Source organism: Cibotium barometz, chromosome 57 (genome assembly GCF_041138505.1).
Source record: "Cibotium barometz isolate CiBa-2024 chromosome 57, ASM4113850v1, whole genome shotgun sequence".
Classification (NCBI taxonomy): Eukaryota; Viridiplantae; Streptophyta; class Polypodiopsida; order Cyatheales; family Cibotiaceae; genus Cibotium; species Cibotium barometz.
Window position 1 is genome coordinate 5,258,919 of NC_141102.1, and position 18,795 is coordinate 5,277,713.

Sequence of the window (18,795 nt, forward strand, 5' to 3'; positions counted from 1 at the left end):
TTCATTACATTAATATGTTTGGGCATCTTAACATTGTTTTCATTACACCATCTTAAGCAGGAAAAGCCATGCTCTTTAGAGAGGTGATGCTTATGGTGGATAGCACCAAGCTGAATGATTTTACAACCCTTTCCTCTACCCCAAGGACCCTTTACTCTATACGTTTCACACCACGTGCATTTCATACACTCTTTCTCTCCATCTACAACAAGTTTCAAAAATTTGTAAGGACCCTCCCTTTCTTTTTTATACTTACAAATAGATGGCTTTTTCATTGAGGACTCTCTTGTGTTTATCTTTGCTGATGGAAGTGATGTTTCGGTTAATCCAAACATTTCCATATCATCAAGCATCTCATCCTCTCTATCCTCAATCTCCTCATTACCCACATCATCATCACGACAATTAGGCGTTCCAAACAATGCATACTCCCACTCCCTCCTTAATGTACTTGGGGTACATCAAGGAGGGAGTGGGGTACATGATGTAGCTTGAGTTTTAGCTTTAGGTTGTGCTTTAGGGTAGGTTTAGCTTGAGCTTGAGCTTTTGGTGGACCTCTAGGTAAGCTTAGCACTTGGAAGAGTGTAGATTGATTCATTACTAGTTCACCAACATTAAGAAAAGTCTATTTAGTATGTGGACTTAGTCACTAATATGAAACTTCATTCTAAGTAGGCTAAGTTCATATAATCACAAGTAAACATAGACGTTTAAATATGCAATACATGGTAATAGATCACTTACTTGCCTAATCCAAGTGTCATGTCTTGATGCATATGTCGTATGGCAAGATTAGCAACACCAAGAGCTCTTCCAAATCGTCCTTAACTTCATTTACATGACAATATAAAACAAATATAGTTGAGATATTTTATCGAATTTATCGCTCTCTTTCTCTCTCTCTCTCACACACACACACACACACACATACGCATGCGCACGCACACACATCTCTATGTATGTACACATTATAAACACACATGTTTAATGTGTGTAATATGTATGTATATATATACATACATCTTGATGTGTGTAATATGTATGTATATATATACACACATCAAGTAGGATTATGCGTGCTCTATCACATTCTCTATCTAATCGTGATGCGTGTCTTTTGAGTCTTGCCTAAATGAGAGGCTTTTATAATTAAAAGCAAAGATTCATGCTTAAATATACCCTTTGTGTTTATTGAAACCTCTCTTTGTATTTTCACATGTATTCTATCTAAATTTCCAAGAACTTAGAAGAAAGGCGTCAAGCAAAAGGAAATACACAAGTGTGCGTGGGAATCAATGTGTGATTTTGTTTTCAAAAGTGAGAGAAATCAATATGTGCATTTTGGAAGAAGAAAGGCTTCAACCAAAGTGTGGGGAAATTAATGTGTCATTTTCTTTCTAAAGTGATAGAAATCAAATGTGTATAGTACAATGTGTGACTTTCTTTTCAAAAGTTAGAGAAACGAATGTGTGTGTTCTTTATTGACCTGTGTATTGAACATTTGAAAATTGACAGAAAAATACTTTGTAAACAAAAATACTTGTTAGGTAGAGGTGCCCACAACTTTATATGGAGAGAGGTGTTGAAATGGCGGTGTGTACAATCCTAGCTCTATGGAGAGAGGTTCAAGGTGGCTTCAATAGATGATGGCCCGCACAAGCATCGAGGAGGGCTACACCAAACTATCAGTGGGATTAAGACGCCATCAGCTCCATAGGTCAACCTAATGGAAATGTAGTTGTTACCTATGACACTAGATGCAAAGAACTACAATTATTTTGAAAGCAAGAATCTAAAAAGTATTACCCTTTGGAATTCAAACTCACAACTTAAACGAGAAGACAAAAAGCGAGAGAAGGTTTGGGTGGCACAAAAGCAAGTAAATGGGTAATGCTCCAAGAGGGACCGGTCCATATCAGGAAGTTCAAGGACCCAAAGCTAATGGACCCTCAAATCCCTAATGATTCTAGTGTCTCTCGCTCCAACAAGCCTGTAGGGTTTTGTTCTCTTTTCTTTTCTGTTGAGACCTCCAATGATCTGCTTTGTACAGGTCCCACATATCTTGGTCTCTCATGGACATTAAAAGTAATCTCTGTGTCTCTGGCTTCTTGCAACTTCCCCCTCCTAAGTTTGAACAAGAAAGCATTCTTGGAAAAGTCATACAGCACACGCAAACTTTGCTCAAGAACATAGCAAAAGAAGATAAGAACACATGAAAACTATTTCAGCTAAATACATAGGAATTGCCATTAAATATGCACTCTGATGCACTCATACTGATTGTACAACGAGAACACACTCATGACTCCATAAATAACCACACATTCTTGGAGTAGGCAATCACACCATGAAGAAGTGAGAAAACATCTACATACTTGAACATGGGCCACGCCAAGGCATAAAGAACCCTTCTTGAGATGTGAACCAACTTGCGACTCAACTTCTGCGAATCTGCGAATCTGCTTTGATCCAGAAAAGACAAAAGTATTACCCGAATTAGCAAGGGCCTAAAACTTACTTACCCTCACTTCTTTAGCTTAATTAAAACACTAATCACAGTTAGGGTTCCTATGTATAAGGCCGTAAAACTCACACATTAGTAGTTCTTAGAAGATGACTATTCCCATGCTACATTATCATAACATTTCTAATGGCAAAGCTCACACGTTAACATTTTTGCAAGACAACTATTCCTATCTAACATTGGAAATGGCATTAGAATTAAGACAACATTGTTTTAATCAGAATTTCTATGCTACTTGAACTTACAAGCAAAAAATTATTCTTATGCTACATTACCAATGGGTGGTGCAAATCTTTGTATATGCTACATTACCAATCAAAGGTGAATGTAATTAAATTCCTCTCAACATACATTGAAAAAAAAAACGTGTACCCTAGATTGAATATGCATCAAAACCCTTACCTCCATAGCTTGAGCTTATTGTGGACTGGTCAGCTTACATCATAACCTTAAATGAAGACGGTTATTTGTTTTTTTGTAATCGACGTGCTGGCTTGAGAGATGACATTAATCTCAATAGCTCTGGAGGGGTCAGCAAAGTAGCCAGCCATCAGCTATGGAGTGTGTGGAGCAGCCATCTTGAGAGAAGACAACAACTATGGAGGCATGTGGAGCGGCCGCAGTAGGCAAGGCAGTGGAGGATGGAAAAGTTTGCGCAGCAAAGTAGGCATACCACGGGATGCAAGCGTGGTAGAGGAGGGCAAAGGTTGCGCAACAAAGGAGGAAGTAGAGCCTAGAGGATGTGCAACAAAGGAGGAAGTAGAGCCTAGAGGATGCGCAACACAAGACACGAGCGTATAGAGACAAGAAGAAGCAGTCGGAATTTGAGAGAGAGAGAGAGAGAGAGAGAGAGAGAGAGAGAGAGAGAGAGAGAGAGAGAGAGATGGCAGATCGCATTAATTTGGGCTCCCTTTTTTGGGCACCCAATCAAGGGGCTCACAAGGGCTGATTAATTTCAGCCCTCGATCCCATCTCATGGCTTTATAATAGCTCACTAAATGGCTCCTCCGCCTTACAAAAATTATAGCTCTGACTCTGAACAGTGAAGAGGGAGACAACGAGCGTGTTCATTGTGTGTGTGTGTGTGTGTGAGAGAGAGAGAGAGAGAGAGAGAGAGAGAGAGAGAGAGAGAGAGACGGCGGCAACATGCAAGAAAAGATAAGGTCAATTTCCAAATTAAACCTCCCATGTTTTTTTTAAAACTGCACACATCATATTTCTGTTTTAATTTTCTATGCTTTGCCTTTAGTTATAAATAATAACTTGTATATATATACACACAATGCTTATGCACTATATAAATAGTACCTATATTATATATACTATATAAAATATTTACACTACTATATAGTATATATAGTAGTGTTTATAAATATTATATATAGTACCTATATTATATACATTATATACACTAGTATATAGTATATATGTTATATTTTTTAGAAGCCTTAGTAATCTAGGTGGGCCTCATTTTGAAGGCTTGTAGGAAATTTTGGGCTTTACTATTGAAGCTTTTATAATAATATTGGGCTTCATTGGAAGTCTTACATTGCCATTGAAGCCCAAAATGGGCTTCCAAATGGACCGATGTTCCGCTACGTCTATCGAAAGCGTAGGGTTTTGTCCTCTTTTACTGACTTTTCTGAAGGATATATAGAAGTGCCTCAGCTCACTCAAGCAGAACCTTTCGAACCTCTAGCCTTTTTTGCTCCTGATATGGACGAAGAGGTGAGCTTCAATTGATTTGAGTTTCTTCTACAGCGGCCTGTGAGTTTTGCAAGTCTTTTTGTATTGGCATAGTTGTAAATGTTGAGTTCTATTTTGCCAGGGCATTTTAGAAGGGATTGGGAAAAGTGACATTCTCAGCAGTGGAACAATTCATTCTGCTACTAGAGAACAAAGTCCTAGCAAAAAAAGTGAGGATGAGAGTAGGAATCGTGCAAGAGGCTGGACCATTGGTACTGAATTATTTATTCTTTATTAGGCAACATAGTGATGATTAATTTTGATGATTTAAAGGCTTACTGATGGCTATATCTACAGGCAATAAAGAAGATGGATCATCTGAAGCTATCAGGGAAGATGACTCTTCTGGCATGAGTGTCTTATGGGGGCGAGATACTATGTCTCTCAAGATCGCATGTGCCGAAGCCACTGCTGGAGATCGCTCGGACTTAGATGTGAACTTGGATCTCTCCATTCAGACGGACGGTAGGTTAACATTACAGTCAGTAGACACAAATCAGTCTGTAAACTGAACAAATTTACCTGTAACCATAGTTCATAGCATACGTTTCATACTACCATACGTTAGGGAGAATGAATAAGAGGTATGATGCAACTCTTGGTGGAGTTTCATACGTGGCCATAAATTTAGGGCTATATATGCATGTGGGAGTTGAGACTTAAAAATATTATCGACAATTTGACACTTGAAAGTTGAAGGCTTCAAACTTGAAAGTACATAGTACATACTATGTACTATATGTATTAGTAAGTATGTGCAATACATTGGTACACTGTAGGTATTTTTCATAGTATAGTGCCCACTGCCCAATCTGAGGCCCAGGTTCTTTGCAGCCCAAGCCTAGTACCTACGGGGTGTAGACCAATCACGGTGTCACTTTCAGCAAAAAAAAGTCTCAATTTTATAAAAAAAAAAAGAGCAAGAATGATAGGCCAGTTTCATACGCCATTTTACCATATGTTAGCAAACGTTTGCTTCACCAATCATATGAGTATGATATGAACTATGCATGTAACTCGACATGATCTCTACTTATATTTGATTTTTCAATCTTGTTTCCAGGTAGCAAGAAAGCCGATAATGCATCAAGTGCAACTTCGCAGCAATCTAATGAGCCAAGCCAATCTCCAATTGTAGAGGTGGATGATTTGACTGCAAAATTACATGCCTTTGTTGGTACAGTTGGTGTTTGGAGACGAAACAATGCCACAGAATTGAAAGATGATAGAAAGCATCTAGGTGATTTTGAGCAGGTAGATTTAGAGAAATTTAGCAAAAAGGGTAGGAACCAAAAGCTGGCAGGTCCTCTAGAAGGCATCTCCACTAGCAAAGATCGATTTGGGTTGTCTGACATGCGAAAAACATATGACAAAAAAACTGAGGTTTTGGACAAGTTCATAGCTCTACCACCTCATCTTCCGCACAGGTGGCTGCCTCTTGAAATCCTATGTCTAACAATTACCTGATTCATCATTCTCTTCTCTTGACATTGGGGAAAGGCCTTAGGTCAAACTTCCCCACATGGAAAGCCACTTGCCACTTTCTAGGACAAGAAAGCATTTTATATACAGTCAAGGTAGCCAGGGCCTAGGGAGTCTGAAACCTCATCAATAAGCAAGATATTGTAGATATAGTTTAACTATTGGTTTCAGACAGTGTTCCCCATTCAAGAGATTACCAGCTATGTTTGCTGCATAGGTATGAGAAAGGTTACAGACATGACTATTTGACCTACAAAAAGTTACGCAAAGTGCTGTATGGTGTATTCAAAACAAACGAGATTGCTGAAGCAAAACTACAAAAATAGCATGGGATCACAACACGATACATAATGCAGATCATTTGAAACATCGCGTTGCTAAGCATGATACAAAATGCAGACTATCTGATACATAGCTTTGCTGAGCATGGTACAAAATGAAACTGAAATTGAACAGCAAAGCTTCTTTCCGTCGGAGGGTTAGGGCTCATCGATCCATAATTAGAAATAGATGAAGACTTTGAAGCAGATATAAGCAAGCTTTAAGAGTTATGATTTACAAAGTGATGATGGATCACTGAAAAGATCACCAAAGATCCCATTTGCACCTGGAAAGAGTTTAAGGACAGATTTTATGTTTAATTCTTGCCACCAAATGCGGAGCAAACTCTCACCCAAAAGTGGGATAGACTTGAGCAAAGAGATAATGAAAGTGTGCAACAGTATGTCAACAAGTTTTGGAAAGTGTTGCTTGAGGTAACTCCTTTTATGGAAATCACTGAGGATGAAAGAAAGAGGAAGTTTCGCTCCGGATTGCAACCAGCTTATCGTTCGGGCATTGAATTGCACCCGAAACATACTTTGCAACAGCTTATAGTCTCTGCTCTTGCTATGGAGCAATTGGTGCTCAAAATTAAGCAAGATCAAGGCGGTTCAAAGAGCAAAGACAAGGCTGTCCCAAATCTGCAAAAAGGTGGACAGCCATCTAAAAAGAACTTCCAGGAGACCAAGAAGGGAGGTAAAGCTGAAAATACCTCATCTAAAGATCAAGGCCCAAAGAAGAACAAATTTGGCTTGACCCCCGAGCAAAGAGAGCAATATGCCAAGGAGAGAAAATGTTTTTCTTGTGGTAGCAAAGAGCACATGTTTTGACAATGCCCTGACCGCAAACCAAAGCGTGAGGATAAGCAGACCAAGGCTAATGTACATGCAGTTCTTGATGTGCAGGGAAACACAAAACATGATGCAAAAGAGCGGATGGTATTCAAGCATGGGGTCAAATCAAGGATCAGCCCGCCTTATTCATGTTTAATAACTGTGCAAGCGATAACTTCATCTCTATACAAACGGCAGCTGCCTTGGGTATTGAGGTTGAAAACATGGGACCTCAGATTGAAGCCGAAGTTGCTTTTGTTGGTAAAGAGGTGCAGGTTACCCCACTGATAGGGAAGTTGCGCATACATATCCAGGGCTACCTTGATAATGAGCATTTCTTAGTTGCACCACTAAATGGATGTGATGTATTGTTGGGCAAGCCATGGCATCATAGGCTTGAGTCCCGCAAAGAGTACAAGACCAACATGATTTCTTTTATGCATAGAGGCCGTATGCATTTCATTGATGCTGGCAAAGAAGGGGATTCCATCCCACTTGTATCTCACATCCAGATTAATAAAGCAATGAAAAAGAGTCTTTCTGCGTACTTGGTTTTTGTTCGTGATAGCATTGTACCAAGTCATCAAAATGTGGATGCTAGACTTACGATAGGCTGAATTTTCTTCATGCATTCAACGATTGTTTTGCTAATGCATTGCCAGGTGAATTATCTCCCCAAAGGCCCAAAGATCATCGCATAGATCTTGTGCCAGATAGTTCTCTATCTAACAAACCTACATACCGTGTGAGTGCGGCACAACAAGAAGAGATCATGAAGCAGGTAAATGAGCTTTTAGAGAAAGGTTTGGTTCAGCCTAGCTTATCACCTTATTGCTCTCCTGTGCTTCTTGTCCAAAAGAAAGACGGGTCATTCCGCATGTGTGTGGACTATAGAGCTTTAAATAAGCTTACCATCAAGAATAGATTCCCAATTTCGCGTATTGATGACATTTTGGATAAGCTTGATGGTTCGGCTTGTTTCAGCCGTCTTGATTTGAAGAGTGGTTATCACCAAATACGAGTGAATGGATGTGATGTCTTGTGAATCGGGATGTGGATGAATGATATGGGATGTGAATGGATGTGATGTCTTGTGAATCGGGATGTGAATGAATGATATGGGATGTGAATGGATGGTCAAGCTTTTTCTTGCTAATATTTTCAAACATCATGGTATGCCTAAATCCATTGTTGGGGATAGAGATCCCAGGACTACGAGCCTCTTTTGGAGGGCTTTATTCGATAATATGGGCACTAAACTTGAGTTTTCATCAGCTTATCATCCCCAAACGGATGGCCAAAGTGAAGCTGCAAATTCAGCCGTGTTGGATTTGTTGAAGTGTTATGTGGCAGATCAAAAGACTGCATGGGAGAAGTATCTTCCACTTGTTGAGTTTGCCTACAACAATACGATCCATGCCTCCGGGAAGGGCCCCGTTTCAGATTATTTATGGCAGAGTGGTTTTGCCACCCATCCTTTGTACTAAGGATGAGATTTTTGCAGCTAATGAATATGTTTGTGACTTGGATGTAGCCTTTGCTCAGGTACGGACAGCCATTGCAAGGTCACAAGATAAGCATAAAATGGCTGTTGAGAAGCATAGAAGGGACATGCAAGTCAAAGAAGATGATTGGGTTTTGCTGAAATTTGAGAAGGTTAGGCTTGGGAAGAGGCCAGGACGAGAAGGATCATATCCTAAGCTTTCTCCTCGCTATTATGGACCCTTCAAGGTGATTCAAAAGATCAATGAAGTGTCATATAGGCTTGCTTTACCTAGTCATTGGAAGATTCACAATGCATTTCATGTGAGTCTTTTTCGAAAATATGTGGGGCTAGATCTTGACGTGCCTGTCATAGAAGATCCGCCAGAGATTGATGAGCTTGAGGAGATCCTCTAGCCAGAACAGATTGTCTTTCACAAGGAGCGAAAGCTACCTGCAGGAAAGCTTTCCAGGAGATACCTTGTGAAGTTCAAAAATTATTTGCCCATTGATACAAAGTGGGTAAATGAGGATTATTTTATTGACTACCCACAGTTGTTGCAGGCATATCTTGAGGCTTTTCAGTTGAGGATAACTCTTTAGAAGCCTGGGGGGATGTCACTAATTGGCCGACCATTTGGTCCATCTCTAGATTTGTGTCTCGTTCACTTGAGGCCAGGCCGGTGTCTCATGTGAAGGAGCCAGTATTTTTGCTTAACATGGACAGGAGCCAGACTGGTGCCACCCGTGTGTTAGCAGGATGGTGTCGTATGGACGGGAGCCAGACTGGTGCCACCCGTATATGACCTGGATTGTGTCCTATGCATGGGATTGTCATGCCATGGAAGAGCCAGTATTTGTGCCATGTCTTCCCTATGGGGCTCACTCCATAGGGAGGGTCGTGCCTGGATCTGTGTCTTATCTATGGGACTGTCACTCCATAGGAAGACCAGGATTTATGTTTTCTGTCGTGCCATTTTTGTGTCCGACAGATGTTTTGTACTTGTTCCATGAACGGGAGATATGTCCATGATACTATTTGCACATGCATTCATGTTTTGCATGTTTGAAACTGTTTTCGCATGACTTGTATTTTTGTGTTTACCTGTTTGACGTGTCACTTACTGAGCGGGGATGCCTGCCAGTGAGTCGTGAAGTTTGCTCTGTCTTCTGACGAGTTTTGTTGCGTGTGAACAGGTGGTAAGTGTATTGCACTTGTTTGTTTAATAGCTTTCTTTCTAACCTTTAATTTTATAAGGTTGTAAGGTTGTAAGTTCACATTCATTTAAAAGTGGGCACCCACGTGTGGGCCAAGATGGGGAGGGAAACCCCACACTTAACCCTTTATGTGTGGGGGTGGGTGCATGGCCACCTACCCACACCCCACCTTGAAGTTGGCCGCCCCCATGCAAGCATGGGGAGCTGGCCAGCTGTGGTCGTGTGCTTCCCCTCCAACAGCTACAAAGAGGCGACCATCCTTTTACTCACCTTCAGACGACTATGCGCTTGCTCCTCCTCTCCACAGCAGACGGCTGTGCTTTCCTCAGCAGGCTGCTCCTCTCCATAGCGGCTGCTCCCTCTGCCTTGAAGGCGGCTGCGCCGGTTGTAGCCAGGCTACTTCTGCACTCCTAGGCGGCTTCTCTCTACTGCTAACACCCGTTCGGTGCCGGGTAGTCCAAGCTTTTGGAGAACCACGATCCAAGGGTGCCGAGATCGGGAGAGCCAGGCGTTAGTACGAGAGCGCCTGTTTGTGCGTGGTCTTGGAACACCAGTGGGGCGCTCTCCGCGGATTCTAGTGAAGGCACAGGACCGTAGAGACTTGACCACTCAACTGGGTCGCTCTCCTTCGAACGTCTACTTTGAGTCTCTTGTTTGGTACTGTATTCATCTCAGTTGTACATGAACATCATTTGGTTCATTGAACCCATGGAGCATTGTATTTGTTAAATACTCCCAATAATATATCATATATTGAAGGGGGGGGGTCGGCCCATTCCGGCCCCAGTGCTGGTGTCCATTGATCAACATTTCATTTCATTTTAATTTTCACTTTGTTATTAAGTTTTCCATTCAAATTGTGATATTTAAGTTGTGCTATTACACGTGTGGTTGTCCAACCACGTGTGGTTGTCCAACGGAGGCTATTCCCGCTTGACGGGATCGGTTTCAGTGGGAACTAGGCACTTGGCTTATATATGTTTTTTAGCTGCTGGTCGGTTTACACTGATTTTGTCGGTCTGTTTATTGGACAAATAGAATGCTTTTTGCTAGCATTAAATGCTGTGCATTATTCCAATGTTGTCCTTTAATGCTGGCCGACTGTAATGCTATCTGATTGATGTTTGCAACCCCTTTTATGCTTGCCAACTACTGCTAGTAGCATTTTTATGCTGGTCAACTACTCTTTAGAGGCATTTACAGGCTGCTGACTGGCTGCCCGTGCCATCGATGGTGCTTGATGATGGCTGATATGACCAATATCTTCTCCTATGGATATTGGTGAGAAGCTTTCTCTACTTGATGCTTCTCCAGGGATTGATCAGGGACAGTATCAGGTTCTCGTTGGCTGTCTGGTGTGGTTGACCTACTCCCGATTGGACATATGTTTCGCAGTCAGTTATTGAGTTCTTTCTCATCCAAACCCCATCAGCAACATTGGCGGTGTGCTCTCAAAGTTCTTCAGTATTTGCGTGGCACTCTGGACTTTGGCATCTTCTATGGCCAAGGATGCACTCTTGTTGGATGGTCTGGGCTGGAGATCCAGATACTCGGCGTTCGACCACTGGTTGTGTTTTTACTCTTGGGTCTAGAGCCATTCAGACTGGGCCGGAGATCCAGATACTCGGCGTTCGACCACTAGTTGTGTTTTTACTCTCGGGTCTAGAGCCATTTCATGGAGGAGTAAAAAGCAGCCTACTGTGGTGCTTTCCTGTACAAAGGCGGAGTACCGTGCGGTTTGTTATGCTGCATGTGAGGCGATATGGTTGCGGAGATTATTGGAGGAGCTCAGCTGTCCTCCTACTGGATCTACTCTTCTTTGGTGTGACAATCAGAGCTGCATTGCCATCGCCAAGAACCTTGTGTTTCATGCTCGTACGAAACACATTGAGATTCAATATCACTATGTTCGTGAACGGGTTCGTGCTGGAGATTTGCGTTTGGAGTATTGTCCTTCAGTGGAGAATGCTACAGATTTGTTCACCAACCCAGTTTCTGAGGCTTCCTTGCCTCCTCATCTTCGGCTTCTTGGAGTTTGTTCAGCATCTGGTGCTGAGAGGGGGTGTTAGTACATTCATCCCCAGTTTTTGCTCATTTCTGGTGCCCATTTGGTCCCTTTTATATGGCTCTTGATTGTGGGCTGGCCACCTCTTTTTCATATTTTTTTTGGGATTTTTCCCAGCTGTTTTGGTATTTTACTAGTCGGCCAGCATATATGCTCCAATTGGCCAGCATATGCATTTCCAGTCGGCAAGCATATCTCACCTATAAATAGGTGGTGCTGGCCTCTCATTTCTCATTCAGTCTTGTACATATTTTGCTCCCTCACTTATGAGACTTCTAGTGTCTCTTGCTTGGGACTCTTTTGCTTCAGTATATTCAGCATAGTTGCTCCATATCTCTGTCACCATTTGGCCGCCCAATTGGTCCACCCGTGCTTTCTTATCATGTATGTACATTGGACTGGTGTCCATGGCAGTTGTTTATGCCGGGGATTGATACCACTCATGTGATACTGTAGACTTGGCTTTCCGTTGGGACTTGTGTCTCTGTGTACATGCCTGGAAATGCTTGGTGGATTGGTGTTCCATTGGGTCTGGTACCTCATGTACTTGCGTGGAGCACGTCTATTTTGGTATAGTCTCATGAACGGGGATTGTCCATACCAATGCTACATTGCATAGCATCTTTATGTGCTTGCTTGCAATTGAAATTGCATGCTGTTTTCATGCTTGCTTGACCAATGTGTAGTTTCGGGTAAGGGGACGCGAACCGTGTGTGTGAAATTGTCTGCTGACATGGTTATGTGGCATGTGACAGGTGGTAAGTATTGGTCGTAAACTTGGCCTTAGGAGTTAGCACTAATTTATAAGTGAGTGTGTACACACTTCATTAAGTTTTGGGCGACCAAAATTATGACCAGTCCGATGTTCACACACTAATGTCCCGAGGTGGACATACCCCAATGTCCACCGCCCAGACTTTATCCCCTTTGTACAAAGGGAGTAACCAGCCATGTGTCCACTCTAGCTTACTCCACAAAGCACCTGCCTGCCACCTACATTGGACAACTCACCACCTCACTCCTCTTCCTCTCTCTAGAGTTTGGCGCCTCCTTCATGAGGGTTGTTGGGCTGCATTTTCTGCACATTCTCCTTCCCAACTCCATTTCCAAGCTTGCTAAGGTGATTTTCAAGCTTCCTAGAGTGTTTTTGGATGCTAATCACTCTCCTACACACTCCCAATGACTGAACCATAGGGGAAGCTTTCCCAAGGTTCCCTTCATCCTCTTGAAGACTTTTATTGCGAAGAAAGGTGACAAATCAAAGATCTCAACACTCCAAGGACTTCCATCGCGAAGACTTCCGTTGTCATCGACTCTACTTGCTATTGGTAAGCTTTTATGCTTATATATGGGAGCAAGTAGCAGGAGGGAGGAACCGGATCACAAGATCACATACCCTATGTAGTGTTCTCTTGTCCTACGTGCTCTCTTGCAGATTGTTGCTACCATGTGTTGGTGGAACAATAGAGAGCAGGTGGTAGGGAACATGGGCACTTGAGAGGGTAGTGTGGGTTGCAAGTCTACATCGACAACCACTTGTTTGCAATACTGTATTCATACGCATTGGTATGGAAATCTGGTGAGAAATGCCCATGACACTATGTACTTGATCCTCCCAAGATCAATATACTTTATTTGAGGGAGGGGTCGGCCGTTCCGGCTCATTGTGTGTTTCTTGTCAATTCAGCAATTTACTTCTTGTATTTGAACACGTGTCCATCAATTCTTAGTGTATTTAAGTGTATTGATTAGCATTGTGTTCAACCAAGTTACATCTCTCTCTCTCTCTCTCTCTCTCTCTCTCTCTCTCTCTCTTGCATCTCAATTTAGCACACTCTAGTGCTCCTTTGTTTCCGCTCTGTGCACTCTTTCAACGTGCACGATCCTAAAAGGTGAATTTGGGTATGTTCCTTGATTCATCTAGGTATATATACTATTGATTCATTGTGGTCTGGACCTGGACCAAGAGGCTTACTCTTGCCATGGACGTGGCGGATCAGAGGTAGTCTTGTCGAGGGCCCATGGTGGTATGGGGCGCCAGGGATGACAAGCATGGACTCGTGGGAATGGAACCTTAGCCCCTACATTGGGGGAGGTTTGCGGACGCGAACCTACTATTGGGAGCCTATGGTTGGGTGGTGAGCTTGCATGCACTCCTTTTATTTGGTTTCTCTAATCTTGTTTATGCTTGTGTATAAGATGATCCTTGGGAGGAGTTCCTTATAGGCCAAGTGGCTTGGGGCTACCAAGGAAGCGTGCATGATCTTGTGACCATGGAGCTGCAAGGTGGGGTGTTCGGCCTAGTGGTAAAGGACGCTAGGTTGGGCCATCAATACCAAGCTGGCTCGTGGTAATTAGACCTCAGGCTTGGGGGTGGTTGAAGGCACTGAACCTACGGTTGGGTGGTGAGGCACTAGCCACAATCCATTGCAATCATGTGATGTGTATGATGATGTCGGGTCCATGAAACCTTGTTAGGTTTCTTGTTCTAGGTTAGATAATCCTTGGGGAGTGGAGACCTTACAAGTTACAGCCCCTGCTGGATGGCTTGTTTTGAACTGGTCAACCCCTTTTGAGGGCTGGTCGAGCTGTTTTAGGGCTGTCTTGGGCATCCATAGTGCTTGTGCTTGTTTGTTTGTGTAGGCGGTGCCCATGACGAGTCGATTGATGTTTATGTGTAATGCGACATAAATTCAACGGGGGACTCCGTTGCTGCATTGTTTTGTGCCCGGGAGTGACCTCCGGTTCCAATTCTTCATTTTCAGCATTCCCGTCACGTCAGGCTACAATTGAGGCACTAGTACGGGCACACCAGTTATGCGTGTGGACCAAGAACACCAATTTGAGATTGCTTCACTCTAGTGAGAGATAGGGAGTTGTTGGAAAGGCTCTACATCAATGGAATCAACACCGAGTATATTGTTTGGTATGTGTTTTCATATTTCTTGTTTATGGCAAATCCGGTTTAAGAGCCCGTTGAACATTTTACAAAACAAAATACTCCAATAATATACTTGGTATTGAGGAGGGGTGGCCCCGGCCCTAGTGTGGTGTCATTGTGCAGTTGTTTATAGCAGTCTTTGTTTTGTGCTGTTTCCATTTCAAAAGGGTTTTAGGTGTTATTTATTTACAAGATGGTGCCCAAGTAGTGCTTACATCCTACCGGGTAAATTATTACTTTGTCTTATTGTTGATGTTTGCAGATGAAGGAAATAACATGTTCGGGGTAAACAAGAAGAAAACCCCTAGGCTTTGTGAACCAGACTCCAAAGGTGATCTTTCCTATTATTGGGCATCTTTTAGTGGCCACTCTACTTCAAAGCTCCACTTGTTTTACATGTAGGCAAAGTGATTAATGTTGTGAAGCTGCTGACTTCATTGCAGATTTGCCAGGGCCAGAAAGTATCATCCCTTTGTCTCCTCAGTGGCTGTTTTCCAAGCCTGGTGACAGTAAGCTGCCAACAACAGCAACGGTCAGTACATTGTCGTTACTGTTGTTTGTAACTCGTGTGATTCCCATGCTGCACTTGCACGGTCATTCTGATTGTCAGGATAACATACACCATACACCACCATCTTTTTTATGCAATATCCTAGCCAATTTAGTTTGTTGCTGCAAATTGGTTTGGTTTCTTCCTCTTGTAATTTGGAAGTTCACATTTATTGAGGAAGCCTTACAGTGTCCCTCTAAAGTAAAAGAGTGCATCTTTAAAATGTATATATATTCCCCTGTTGCACCCATTGCACGATTTGTTACTGTTGTCACTATCTGCATGTGCTATTTGTTAGTTACATGTTTGCATTGGTTTTGTGGAGCTGATTTTTTTGTGTGTGGGGATTTTCTGTGTATGCATTTCAACTTGCAGGATCTTCCACGCACACCTGGTAGCTCCAGTAATGGAGGAAACAGTGATTCTGTGTCTAAAGAGCGGTGGAGGCCAGATGGTAATCGGGACACTGACAAGAAAAGAGATTGGTGGCGCACTGTCTCTACAGAAGCTGATGGGGGTCGTCGGGACCGCTGGAGGGAAGAGGAACGGGAGAGCAGCGTAATGGGCAGGCGTGATAGATGGAAGGAAGTTGGGGATGGTACTGATTCCAGAAGGGCAGATCGGTGGTCAGAGAATTTATCAACCACAAGAGATTCTGTTGAGGGTAGGCGAGCTCCTTTATCAGAACGTCGGTCTGATTCCTCAAGTCGGGAAACCACTTTTGAGGCACGCCGTGACAGTGAATGGAACACACGCTGGGGTCTGGAAGACAAGGACAAGGAGCTTCGGCGGGAAAAGCGGTCAGAATTTGAGAAAGAAGGGGATGCACATCGTAACAGGCAACACTCTGTAGTTAATAGCAGTAGAAATGAGAATGAGCGTGAGGCAGATGCTTTGTCTCGGGACCGTGATCGTGTTTGGCGTTCTCATTCTATCACTTCTAGAAGCAAAGGAGAGCTGCCTCCCCTGGCCTCAACCCCTCCCAAACATGCTCCAGGGTCTGGGGCTGGAAGAGGACGTGGTGATAGCTCAACTGTCGGGTTTACTGTGGGCAGAGGTCGTGCTAATTTTTCTGGAAGTGGTCTTTTGCATGGTGCTCTCCCTTTAATTGGAGCTCCACCTCATGTAGATAAGTCCGATGTTGGTCAAGGGTTCCGCTATCCTAGGGCAAAGCTTTTGGACATCTATCGAAAGTGTAATGCTTTGTCGTCTTTTACTGACTTTTCTGAAGGCTTTATAGAAGTGCCTCAGCTCACTCAAGCAGAACCTTTCGAACCTCTAGCATTTTTTGCTCCTGATATGGAGGAAGAGGTGAGCTTCAATTAATTTCGTGAGTTGAGTCTCTTTTACAGGGGGCTGTGAGTTTGTATTTTTGCAAGTCTTTTTGTATTGGCATAGTTGTAAATGTTGAGTTCTATTTTGCCAGGGCATTTTAGAAGGGATTGGAAAAAGTGACATTCTCAGCAGTGGAACAATTCATTCTGCTACTAGAGAACAAAGTCCTAGCAAAAAAAGTGAGGATGAGAGTAGGAATCATGCAAGAGGCTGGACCATTGGTACTGAATTATTTTTTCTTTATTAGGCAACATAGTGATGATTAATTTTGATGATTTAAAGGTTTACTGATGGCTATATCTACAGGCAATAAAGAAGATGGATCATCTGAAGCTATCAGGGAAGATGACTCTTCTGGCATGAGTGTGTTATGGGGGCGAGATACTATGTCTCTCAAGATCGCATGTGCCGAAGCCACTGCTGGAGATCGCTCGGACTTAGATGTGAACTTGGATCTCTCCATTCAGACGGAGGGTAGGCTAACATTACAGTCAGGTGACACAAATCAGTCCGTAAACTGAACAAATTTACCTGTAACCATAGTTCATATCATACATTTCATACTACCATACGTCAGGGAGAATGATAGGTATGATAAGGTATGATTCAACTCCTGGTGGAGTTTCATATGTGGCCATAAATTTAGGGCTATATATGCATGTGGGAGTTGAGACTTAAAAATATTATCGACAATTTGACACTTAAAGTTGAAACTTGAAAGTGGAAAGTTGAAGGCTTCAAACTTGAAAGTACATAGTACATACTATGTACTATATGTATTAGTAAGTATGTGCAATAGATTGGTACAATGTAGGTATTTTTCATAGTATAGTGCCCAATGCCCAAGCTGAGGTCCAGGTTCTTTGCAGCCCAAGCCTAGTACCTACAGGGTGTAGACCAGCCACGGTGTCACTTTCAGCTAAAAAGTCTCAATTTTTGATATATAAAAAAAAGAGCAAGAATGGTAGGCCAGTTTCATAGGCCATTTTACCATGTGTTAGCAAACGTTTGCTTCACCAATCATGCGAGTATGATACGAACCATGCATGTAACTCGACATGATCTCTACTTATCTTTGATTTTTCAATCTTGTTTCCAGGTAGCAAGAAAGCCGATAATTCATTAAGTGCAACTTCGCAGCAATCTAATGAGCCAGGCCAATCTCCAATTGCAGAGGTGGATGATTTAACTGCAAAATTACATGCCTTTGTTGGTACGGTTGGTGGTTGGAGACGAAACAATGCCATAGAATTGAAAGATGAAAGAAAGCATCTAGGTGATTTTAAGGAGGTAGATTTAGAGAAATTTAGCAAAAAGGGTAGGAACCCAAAGCGGGCAGGCCCTCTAGAAGGGAACTCCACTAGCAAAGATCGATTTGGGTTGTCTGACATGGGGAAAACATATGACGAAAAAACTGAGGTTTTGGACAAGTTTATAGCTCTACCACCTCATCTTCCGTACAGGGGACCGCCTCTTGAAATCTTATGTCTAACATTCACCTGATTCATCATTCTGTTCTTTTGACTTTGGGGAAAGGCCTTAGGTCAAACTTCCCCACATGGAAAGCCACTTGCCACTTGCTAGGACAAGAAAGCATTTTATATATAGTCAAGGTAGCCACGGCCCAGGGGGTCCGAAACTTCATCAATAAGCAAGATATTGTAGATATAGTTTAACTACTGGTTTCAGACGGTGTTTCCCATTCAAGAGATTACCAGCTACGTTTGCCACATAGGTGTGAGAAAGGTTACAGACGTGACTATTTGACCTCCAAAAAGTTACGCTAAGTGTTGTATGGTGTATTCAAAACAAACGAGATTGCTGAAGCAGAACTACAAAAATAGGATGGGATCACAACATGATACATAATGCAGACCATTTAAAACTCCTCGTTGCTAGGCATGATACAAAATGCAGACCATCTGAGGCATAGCTTTGTATCATGCTTAGCAAAGCGATGTTTTAAATGGTCTGCATTATGTATCGTGTTGTAATCCCATCCTGTTTTTGTGGTTCTGCTTCAACAATCTCGTTTGTTTTGAATACACCATACAACACTTAGCGTAACTTTTTGTAGGTCAAATAGTCACGTATGTAACCTTTCTCACACTTATGCGGCAAACGTAGCTGGTAATCTCTTGAATGGGGAACACCGTCTGAAACCAGTAGTTAAACTATATCTACAATATCTTGCTTATTGATGAAGTTTCGGACCCCCTGGGCCCTGGCTACCTTGATTGTATATAAAATGCTTTCGTGTCCTGGAAAGTGGCAAGTGGCTTTCCATGTGGGGAAGTT

The 18,795-nt window shown here is 42.5% G+C and overlaps 1 protein-coding gene across 9 annotated transcripts in view; it reads left to right on the plus strand.

The window, feature by feature from the left end:
• The first annotated feature begins 4,075 nt into the window (after positions 1-4,075).
• The window catches only part of LOC147606344 (uncharacterized), a 36,546-nt gene continuing 21,826 nt past the window's right edge, over positions 4,076-18,795 (plus strand). For 5 of the 9 annotated variants that reach the window (XM_086792009.1, XM_086792015.1, XM_086792010.1 and 2 more), the window contains exons 1-8: positions 4,076-4,252; positions 4,353-4,482; positions 4,568-4,735; positions 14,875-14,943; positions 15,056-15,144; positions 15,538-16,473; positions 16,589-16,718; positions 16,804-16,992. In XM_086792009.1, the coding sequence (XP_086648135.1) occupies positions 4,112-4,252; positions 4,353-4,482; positions 4,568-4,735; positions 14,875-14,943; positions 15,056-15,144; positions 15,538-16,473; positions 16,589-16,718; positions 16,804-16,992 (1,852 nt within the window). In that variant the 5' untranslated portion in view covers positions 4,076-4,111. Of the gene's footprint in view, positions 4,253-4,352; positions 4,483-4,567; positions 4,736-13,525; positions 14,598-14,874; positions 14,944-15,055; positions 15,145-15,537; positions 16,474-16,588; positions 16,719-16,803; positions 16,993-18,795 lie in introns of those variants that run through there. The other 4 variants (XM_086792011.1, XM_086792012.1, XM_086792017.1 and 1 more) reach the window with 2 other exon arrangements.